The 11,007-nt window shown below is 46.7% G+C and overlaps 1 protein-coding gene across 1 annotated transcript; it reads left to right on the forward strand.

The window, feature by feature from the left end:
- The first annotated feature begins 229 nt into the window (after positions 1 to 229).
- On the forward strand, positions 230 to 4,492 carry HTR1B (5-hydroxytryptamine receptor 1B). Its single transcript, XM_069008607.1, has 2 exons — positions 230 to 1,776; positions 2,714 to 4,492. The coding sequence occupies exon 1, from the start codon at positions 581 to 583 to the stop codon at positions 1,712 to 1,714; it is 1,134 nt and encodes a 377-aa protein (XP_068864708.1). The 5' UTR covers positions 230 to 580; the 3' UTR covers positions 1,715 to 1,776; positions 2,714 to 4,492.
- Positions 4,493 to 11,007: the final 6,515 nt, after the last annotated feature.

Here is an 11,007-nt window from a genome sequence, read left to right on the forward strand (position 1 = left end):
GGCCCGCGGCCGGGCGCAATGGGAGGTGGTCTCCCCCCCTGCCTTCCGTGGACCCTCCTCCTGCTCCTTCCGCACCCGCGGCGGCGGCTGCTGCAAACTTGCTGCGGCGGGCTGCGTGTGAAGGCACGGCCCGGCGGGGCGGCTCCGCTGCCCTCGCAGCCCCCGCCGTCGCGCCCGCAGCCGGGGGGGCGAGGCCGCCGCCCGCGGGCATGCGGCGCTGCCACCGCGCCCGTCGAGACACGGTGTGGAGCCGCGGGCGGCCGGGCTGCGCTTAGGGGCGGCCGGGGCGGGAGCCCCATGTCCGGGGCTCGCCGCGCTCCGCGGGCAGGCGGCGGGGCGATGAGCTGCCGGGGCGAGCGGGCGCGCCTGGCCCCCGCTTTGCCCTGCTCCCTCGCCCGTGGGGAGTGAGGCTCCGCGGAGCCCGCTCGGAGCTCCCGGAAGGGCGGGCAGGCGGGCGGGAGGTGGTGCCGGCGCGGCGATGCTGCAGCCCTCCCCCGGCGCCGACGGGGTCCTGCCGGGGTAGCGGCCCCGCCGTGCCGCGCCGAGCCCCGCCGTCTGCGGGGGCGGCGGCCGCGGAGGGATGGAGCCGGCCGGCCCCTGCCGGGCGCAGTTGGGCTCCGCCAACGACTCTTACCGAAACTGTAGCGCCGAGGAAGTGATTTACCAAGATGCCACCCCCCTCTCCGGGAAGATCGTGCTCGCCGTCGTCCTGGCGCTGGTCACCCTGGCCACGGTGCTCTCCAACGCCTTTGTCATCGCCACGGTCTACCAGACGAGGAAACTCCACACGCCGGCCAACTATCTGATCGCCTCGTTGGCCGTCACCGACCTCCTCGTCTCCATCCTTGTCATGCCCATCAGCACCATGTACACTGTGACCGGCAAGTGGACGCTGGGTCAGATCGTCTGCGATATCTGGCTGTCCTCGGACATCACCTGTTGCACGGCGTCCATCCTGCACCTCTGTCTCATCGCCCTGGACCGCTACTGGGCGATCACCGACGCCGTCGAGTACTCCACAAAACGGACTCCCAAGCGGGCAGCGGGCATGATCGCACTGGTATGGATCTTCTCCATCTGCATCTCCATGCCCCCTTTGTTTTGGCGGCAGGCGAAGGCCGAGGAAGCATCTCGCTGTGTGGTGAACACGGACCACGTCCTGTACACCGTGTACTCCACAGTAGGAGCCTTCTACTTCCCCACTCTGCTGCTGATAGCCCTCTACGGGAGGATCTACGTGGAAGCCAGGTCGCGGATTTTGAAGCAGACGCCAAAGAAAGCAGGTAAAAGACTAACGCGGGCACAGTTAATTACAGACTCCCCGGGGTCGACCTCTTCCGTCACGTCCATAAACTCCAAGGCTCCCGAGGGATCCAGCGAAACGGGCTCGCCTGTGTACATGAACCAGGTGAAGGTGAAGGTCTCGGACGCCCTGCTGGAGAAAAAGAAGCTGACGGCCGCTAGAGAGCGGAAAGCTACAAAGACTTTAGGGATTATTTTAGGAGCCTTCATCGTGTGTTGGCTGCCCTTTTTCATCATCAGCCTCGTATTGCCTATTTGCAAGGACGCTTGCTGGTTCCACATGGCCATCTTTGACTTTTTCACGTGGCTTGGATATCTCAACTCCCTCATCAACCCCGTCATCTATACTATGTCTAACGAAGACTTCAAACAAGCTTTCCACAAACTCATACGTTTCCGATGCACAGGCTGAAATGTTGAATGCGATGTGTTCCCCGGGGCAGTCCCCATGCACGCCCGCGCCCGGCGCCACAGGTAGGTCCGCGCACCCCGCCCTGCCCGGAGAGCCGCGGTACTCGGGGCGCGACGGGCCGGGGGGAGGCTGGGGGTCGGAAATGGGGCCGGGGGGGATGCGAGCCCACAAACAGCTGGTGTTCAGACCCTTCGTAAGTGGCAGCGAGCACTGGGGATGCTCCACGCTTCTGACATTTCACGGTGTGTGTGTGCGCGCGTCGTGTGTCCCGTCCGTCTCCCGTCCCCCCTCCCCGCTCCCCAGATCGCGGGGAGTGACTCACGGCAATCTGCTTTTTATTCCACCGATTAAACCAATCTGCCGCCATTTCGTATTAAAATACCCGTGTTTCGGCCAATTAGTGCTAAACGACACTTGCTTTCCAAGCCCGCAGCCGAGCTCCCCGGAGAGCGCCGGGGCCGGGCCGGTCCCCCCGCCCGCGGCGGCTTCCCCGGTGCCTCCTCCCGGTCCCCGCTGGCAGCTGCAGGCACCGCTGGGCAGCTGAGCGTACAGCCCCCTTGGAAGGGAGTCGATGCAACCCCAGCACCAGTGGCATTTTGGTTTTTGGTTTTGTTTTTTTGGTTTTGGATTGGTTTTTTTTTTGGTTTTTTTTTTTTTTTTTTGGCGAGGAAGGGAGGTAGGACAGGCCCCAGACGAAGGCTGCTGACAAAGTCCAGCCCTACTTCTTTCTGGCCTTCTCACGGCGCCGGCTCTCCTGCGGGAGCGGAGCCGGCTGCGAGCAGGCGTCCCGAGGGGAAAGCTGCCCTTTAGCCACCGTGGGAGACTCGACACCTCGGTGTGTCGTCTCTTCACACGCGGAAGCGCTCTGCCTTTCCGCGCCTCTTGACAGCAGTGGCTGCCAGCTCATCGCTGAACTCAGCGCCACGTTCTGCAGAATGCATTCATGCCTTTATTGTGATACTTTAATAATTCTGCCAATCTTTTGCTTTTTGTCTGCAGAATCAAGTTGCTATTGTAAAGACCCACTGCTTGAAACTTCCCCAAGCCCAGTTGCCAGACTCATGATGCTGCAAAAACGTCAATACATTCTGCCACCAAACTGCTCAGCTCTGCGTTTCAGTGTAATGACTCTGGCAGAGATGCTGTTCCAATAGGCACGCAGATCAGTTGCAAAAAAAAAAGAGGGCAGCCTCGAATCAAGGTCTATAATTCATCTGGAATGAAGAAAAAAAGTTTGAGAGTAAACTCCATTTATTTTGCAGGCTTAACTTCTTAATTTGTTCTCTGGCCGGTTGTAGGGGTGTGCACAAGAGCACAGTTGTCTCTGTCTATGTTGGTAGCATAGTTGTACTTCTGCACACCTGTAATTTCTTTCTTTCAGTGGAAAGAGTTGCTCCCTTCACTCATAAGGCCAAGAGGAGAAAAAAAAATCATGTTTAAAATAGGAGCATCACAGTAAATTCTGTAAATGACTTCTCCAGCTGAACATGTGTGAGAAGTGACAGTGTGCAAAAGTTTTATATTTGTATTTCAAAACAATAGCAAATGCTCTAGAAACAAGAGTTGTAGACCTGTTCAACTGCACAGCATATCTGTAGTCTGTCCTCATAGTTGCCTTTAGAAAGCAAATACTTCTTGCTTTTACTCCATAAGAGCAAAAATCAAGAAGTCCAATGACCTTTTCCATAAACCAGCTGGGAATAGAAGTAGCAGTTTGATGTTGTAACCATGTTTTCCATTTTGTGTCGGTTGCACACCCTTACCGCATGAACCACTGCGAAATTTAGAATTCTCTAAGTACTTAACATTATTTAGTGTATTTTGTAAAGAAGTGAAGCAGTTTGCTCTTTCAGAAGAGCTATTTCACCTGCAAAATAAATACCCATGAATCATGAATTAGCTGATGTTAGTGAAATTTCTTGCCTCCCTACTTCCCCCCTATGTTTTTTTAGTTTTTTTTCTTGTTTTGTTTTGTTTTTTCTCTTTTTTTCTCCTGGTTGGACCTTAAGACAGGTCTATGCGTATTCAGCAGAGTTTCAGGATATGGTCCACCTGCTGTGATAGAACTGCATTGATTGTTCCTCTTATGTGTAAATGAAAATGAGTATAAACAATAAAACGCTTGACTGTGTTCTCAAGAGTGGTAACAATTTTGTGACTGAAAGGAGTATTTATTGGTTTACCTGCTTTCTCAGTATTGACTTTTTAGGTAACACTGATTTGATGAGTCACTCAAGAAAGCACTTGATGAAGGTTGAAATTACAAGCTTCAATTGGTTGTTAGTTTTAAACAGTCAGCTTTACTTTCATTGTAGCTAGTTCTGTTAGGCGTAATTCTTACTATTTTCATGTAATGTCAGAATAGATGTTTAGAGTTTTTCCCAAATATTTTTATTACTTCTTTAAAAGCAAACAAAAGTTACTTTAGCCTTTAGTGGACAATGTAATCAATGTTCTTTTAAGGATGTGTGTATGTATTCTAGATGGGGACTGTTAAAATACTGGAAAAATCTTACATGATTTATCTGCCTGCTCTTCTTCAGAGTTATTCAAGTAATAGGACTCGCTTACTTAACTGGATGGTAAAGAAAGTATGTGACCCTCTGTGCTTCTGCTGCTCATAGGCAGACGTCTGTAAGATACAAATTAAAGCAGTAGAAAACAAACGTATTCAGTAATTTGAAGAAATCCAAAAGAATTGCCTTAAAATTCCATACCTCTCAAAAGGAGAACTGCTATACTATGCTTCTAGAAAATACCCTCTTAAATTATTACAGACAAATGTGATAAGAGGAATTTTCTAAAGTTTTATCTTATTTGATTAAAATGCCTACAATAATTTTAAATGTAAGGGGTTTTTTGCATAGAGGGTGTGGATAAAAAGCAAGGAAGATAACATAAAACAATGCTTAACCAATTCTGATTTGTCATTTTCTGATCTTGTAGAATGAATTTTGTTTACCTCAAATTCTTTCTTACTAAGCTTCTTACATGTGTGGAAAATGAGATCTAAAGTATTTTCAGCATTTCCAGAGAGCTGGTTTTTCTGTCAGTTTTACAGAGTTAGGGGGTGTGGAAAACAGGGAGGTTCAGGAGTTGGACTTCGTGTTCCTCACACTATTGGAATATACCTTCATCTTCAGCATGTGCAGAATATACCTTCATCTTCACCGGCAGCAAGTGCTCCCAGCTCCCTGTTGTGAAGTGAGGAATTTGCTGAGAAGCTAATTCATCAGGAAAATATCCTTCTAAGTTTATGCTGAGGCTCTGAACTTTCTGCACAAGCAGACGTTTAGATAGCCACACTCGCTCTTGGGAAGACAGACAGTGTGGAAGCTGCCCTGAGTGACCTGGGGACAGAGGAGAGGAGGCTGACTCGAGCCCTGCTGAGGTACCTGGTAGTTAAAGGCCTTGTGCTACTGGAGCAGCAGCATCTACTTCAGAAAACCATTCACACAGGGGGATAGGTAGAGTGAGGACATGCATGAGGACATGTTCGCAGTGAAAGAGAAGAAATGTAGGGCAAACGTTGCTCAGTGCCAGAAAATATAAATATGTAAAGCATGTTCCAAGATTCATGTAGAGTGCTTTAGGGTGGGAAGAGTGTCCTGTGTGAGCTTAGCATCTCTGTGACTGGCAGAGTGTCCTGGTTGAACCTAGATTTTAGAAGATGCTCAGAGATGTGGTGATAAAGTTTTGACTCTCTCTGAAGAGGTTCTGAGAATGTTGCTGTCCTGCTTCTCTGCTCCCTTGCTGTGCCTGATCACTGCACTCTGCCTCTGCGAGGATGGAACATCTGAAATTTTTCGTAGGAGAGGCTGTCCTTTCTGTCCACCCTATATCTGTATTCCTGTGGAAATGGCTCAGTGAATCCTGCCTCTGGGTGTTTTCTCACAGGAGCCTCTTCGTGACTCTGCAGGTAAACTCCAAAGGTGCCTAGCCCACGCTGTTCCAGTCTTTCATTACAGAAGCAGCATGCCTTTCTTTTATCTGTTTCTTGTCTTGGGTTCAGACACTCAAATGATGCTTTTGATACAAATCTCTGCTGGGCACTGAGGTTTGAAGTTGAACACACACTTGCAAACCTTATGTTTCCTATTTTCCGTGGTAAGGGATATGTGTGTGACAGTGTTGCTGACTCCAAGTGCTGTGAGACATGTGGCAGTTCAACAGTCGTTGCCATTGTGTGAACAGCTGTTGGCAGCCCCAAAGCTGCACTATTTCCCTAGTATTTCTCAGTTTTATTTAAGAGGCATTTCTCACTTTTCCAATTAATAAAACACAGATGCAGAATATAGAAATTGAGAGGGGAAATCCCTTGCAATTAACCTTCATATGGCCATGCAGCAGCCAAAAAAGTTCTGCCTTTTCTGCATGAATTGGAAGAATAAAATGCCTTGGCACATTAGTCAAGTCTCCATGTGATAAAAGGGATCTCAGCTAATTGTCTAGACATTTACACCATATTCCCTGACAGAGCATTTGAGGAAGCTGGCCTAGCCTTCAGCCTCCAGCAGGGCCATGTAGAGTAGGGATGACTCCATTTGAAGCAGCTGATTTCCACCCTCCATTGCCCCTGCCTGCAAAAAGCCAATCTACATTCCATCAGGAGAACATCCCAAGTGCCTTCTGACTTTAAAATGCTGCTCCTCTGTTCCCTTGGTCAGAAAGGACTGGATATTGTCAGAAGTAAGCACTTTTACATGAAAATCCAATTCAATCTAAAGCTATTCTTTCTGGAAGCAAAGTGAAAATGACAAGTTGTAGTAACATTGGAGAACAAGCATTGTGGTTTGTAGTAGCAAATCAGGTTGAGTAGGCTGGCTGAGAGCAATTCTGCAGGCAAACAGTAAAATTCCATTCAAATTGAAATGTAGCAGAGACTGAAGAACAGGTTTCTCCAGCAAAGAGAGGCTGTAGCACAGAAAGACTTCGAGGAAGTCATCCAAAATCTCCAAGCCTTTACCAGGGTATAAGCAAAAAATCCAGGTTTACTACTGCTGCATCTCATGACCACAGCAGTCAGGTGAGCAGGCGGAGAGGAGAACCATGCCCAGAGGCATGTAAGAAAATTACAGGTGTGCATTTATGGAATGAAGTAGATGTCAACTCCTTTTTGTGTGTTGGGAACCCTTTTGTCTTTAGAGGAACCAAATGTATTTGACATATCCTTAAAAACCCCCTCTATGTCATTACACAATGATTAGTGGTTTGTATTGAGAGTTTTTTACATGCCAGCAGTTAGCACCTAAAACACAGAAGCAGTTTAAGTGAACTGTCCTACAGCAGTGAGTCTGGATGACAGTGAGCTTGAAACATTTAAGCACAGAATAATCATATAGAAAAGCAAGCAGAAAATGAGGCTTTTTAATCAATCACGTGTTAAGCTTGAAAGATGTAATACAGCAGGCAACTCAATAGGTGAGGTGAGGAGGAGAGCCAGGATTTCAAATTTACAATACAGAGATCAAAATCTCATACTGGGTCATTTTCAAGAGCTGGAGAGAGGAAATCTTTGCTGTTCTTTTCAGAGATCAAACTACTTGCAGTCATCCTTATAAAGGAACAAGACTTTTTTATTGCCTTTATACAAATAATGCTTTGAAGGCTACAAACAGATGGAGTTCATGGCTACAGGGCTTTCACTGAGTAATCATATGTTCTGTCTTTTAGGCTGAATGGCCTTAGAAAAATAGGAAAGACATGAGCAAAGGATGATTATGTAAAACAACCCCTTTTTGGTATTTCCCTGTGCAGAACCAAGGCAAAAATAAGACCAAAAGGAAAAATAAGATCTGGAAAATTTAGGTATTGATGATGTTATATCAGATTTCAGGAACATGTTTAGGGCTGAATGGGGCAAAAAAGAATAAATACACTTCCAGAATTCAGAAAAGTGAAAATGAAATAAGAAGTTTTCTTCCATCCAGATACCTCAGGGGTCCCACTTTCCTAATATTACTCGTATAACACCATTTCTAGGAATCTTGGTATTCCCAAATATGTTCAAATTAACATTTTTTAATACATTCATGTCCGCTTTTATATTAAGGCATGCGCTTCCCTAGCTCATCCACTCTTTTTCCTGTAGATTTAAAATTTCAATTCGTTCCCTTTGCTACCTGTGTGTTGTGTTTAGAACATAAATCTCATTTGGACTCAGCCCTCTAATATCCAGTCTCTGAAAAGATGAGAAACATTGTTTTCAAAAGGAATATTGGGATAAGTACATTTAAGAGAATTAGTGCAAAAGCAAAAAAGGTTCCTTGTTCCTATCTTCAGGAGAAGGCTGTTCTTCCCTGAACTTGGTTCCTAGAGGAATCTAAGGTAGATTTGGAAGATGCAGATATGGTGGAAGTAGGACCATAAACCAGTGCAGACATAGAGAACAGCCAGGTGTTTGGGCAGCAGAAGTAAAGCATCAGCGCTAAGATCATCCTGAGACAGGTCTCTCTGACACACAAAGGACAGACTCTGCATTTAGTTGGGTCCAGAAAGATTCAAAGGGGTAGTATATAGGTGAGAGATGGTGAAGGAACACACATTCTGTCTCCCCTGGGTCTGTGTGACCCTGGCTCAGAGCAGCTCTGACACAGGAGCTGTGGCCATGGATCGGTCTACTGGGAGAACAGGGTTAGGGGAGCCAAATCCAGTAGCCTTGTAGAGGTGAGGCTGCACAGCTCTGTGCCCCAGGTCCAATCAGTAGTGAGGCTGAGCGTGTTTCCCCAGCTACAAGCAGACATGTATGTATGTGCAAAACACACACACACATGTATGTACACATACTCAATGCAAGCTACACACAGCACAGACAGAGGCACTCAGTGCTCACACCAACACAAACAGTACCTATGGCCTCATGGTCCTCACCTCTCTGGCTAATCGGGTTGGAGGTCCACTAGTAATAATGACCTGTATCTGTCTACATATATGTATATGTATATGTATATGTATATGTATATGTATATGTATATGGTGGATCCCTCTAGCAGCTGGGCTCAAATACCAAATCCCAGTGTCCAGTTTTGTCACCTGGACATACGAGTTCCCAGTGCTGCAGCCCTTCTGCAGCTGCTGGTACAGGTCATCGCACATACACACACACGGCACACATTCATGCACCTGTGCACATACACCCAGTAGGGGTGTCACAGTAGCACACACACACATGCACCTGGCTCCCAGGGCACTTCACCCACTCTCTGGATACTCTGACTCAATTTTTGCAAGTGATCAGTGATCACACACTTACTCATATTGGCCTCACCCGTTTTTGCACTGCAGACGTGCAACTCCTCCCACCCATGAGCCCACCGCAGTTACTGACTTTTAGACCTCCAGCCATGCATATGGACACAAGATAGAGACACAGGAGGTGACCAGGCAATTGATACCAAACAGCCCTCCTTTACACAGGGCCAGTCCCTTTTATCCTTTTATCACTCATCGTGTCATTTGTTCCTGAACTTGTTCCTCTGCAAATGGTCTTGATCCCTTCCATTCCTCAGCTTTGGTTTCGGTGCCAAACACCACATTCTAAATTTTGTGTTATCCCCAAATGCTCTTCCTTTGCATCTCATAATGCATCCCATATCCGTTGGTAATGATCTCCCCTGGTCTTACAAGTGCTCCTGTTGTGTCGACTCCTTGTTATGGGTTTTATGTCTGGACACAGGGGCTTGTGTCCCCCAGAACCACCTGCCACTGTGCCTTTGTGCTTTTCTGGGCTTGTGCAGATGGGCCTTTGATGGCCCTTGGGCCCCTCCATAATGGGTCTGGGAGGAGCTGAGTATTATTTGGCTTGCCTCATCTGCCATTGTCCATGTGCTCCTTTGTAGGCTTGCAGATGAGCTCTTTAACATGCAACCTAACATTTTCTCTCTCTCAGGAAAAAAAAGAGAAGGAAAATAGCTGGCAGCCACTGTTCCAGATGTCAGAAGACTAAATGTCTAATTTAATTTGAACTAATTAGGATGTCAGAAACTACCTACCAAAATATAGCAAGAGCATAAAAAAATCTCTTGTGAAGTCTTCATGTTGAATAAATGTATAGACACCATAGGTGATTATTTAAATGGCCACTAAGCAATCTTCAGCAGCTCACAAATGCATGTTTCAGGGCTATTCTCTGTTTTGGGACCTTGAAGAATAATGATCTTTGAGTGTCAGGTGAAAACCAGATTTTTCATCTCCCGGGTTTAGATCTTACATATCAGACAGCTAGCTCTGAAGAGCCTTTGTACAAGGTTCTGTACTTTGATCCACACTAATGGAAAAGATGATTGAAGGAGTCATCATGATAAGTTAATTGGTCTCTTTCATTTATATATACTTGTGCTTTGGCTAAAATTTTAGGAGGAGGCATCCTTGGTTTCTTATGAGATTGCCGGTAAGGCAGTGGTCAAGTACTGGTGCCTGGGTAATGTACTCACATACTTAAATATACTTCAGAGCAGTATATTTACGTGCAACTAAACCAAGAAACCAATAACCTCCTTGCTTTCAAATAAGAGAACAGATGATCTCAAGTGTGTGATCTGGGCCTCACAGGAACCTTCAGGAGAAGCCCTGTCCTCCTCTTGGACAGCAGCCAAGTCCCACAGATGTATATGAGACATAGAATATTCAACATTTTCACTAGAGAGGCTTGGAAAATCAGTGAACAAAGGCAAGTGATGATGAGAAGGGCAAAATAATGTAATATGGGGAAAAAATTCCACTTACGAATGCACAATGAAATCATGAAGACTTTTCTTTAGACACGCTAGGAACACTTCCCTGTGAAAACAACTGCAGTCAAAAAAGCAAACAAAAGATTGCATATGGAAAACAAAGCAGAAGACAGCATTGCCTCAACTTGTAAATTCCTGTCCTGTATCCTGCATGCTACAAGAAGGTCAAATCTGCCTCAAAAATGATACAGTAGAATAGAAAACATTCAGGAAAACAGAGAGTATCTTCAGGGTGTGTCTGGAGCCTCATCTGGACACAAGGAATCTCATATGCCAGCTGCCAAGATAGCTGAGATGGTGCTTGAGGCTTCCTCTTGGTGCCATGCAAGGACAAGTCAACAGCACAGCAAGGGAAAGCACTTTCAGAGTACTATCATTATTATGGGAAACAACACATTTCCAAATGCAATTCTCTTTGGTCTGATTCCACTCTGTCTGAAAATCCCAAGGAAGGAAGTGTTTCTGATGCTTTTCTTGTCTTGAGTTGTACTGATGAATGCTGATTCCCCAGCCCATCCTGCCCTGCTTCTGCATTAGGTGGAGAGGAATTAAGACACTTGA

This window comes from Aphelocoma coerulescens, chromosome 3 (genome assembly GCF_041296385.1).
Source record: "Aphelocoma coerulescens isolate FSJ_1873_10779 chromosome 3, UR_Acoe_1.0, whole genome shotgun sequence".
NCBI lineage: Eukaryota > Metazoa > Chordata > Aves > Passeriformes > Corvidae > Aphelocoma > Aphelocoma coerulescens.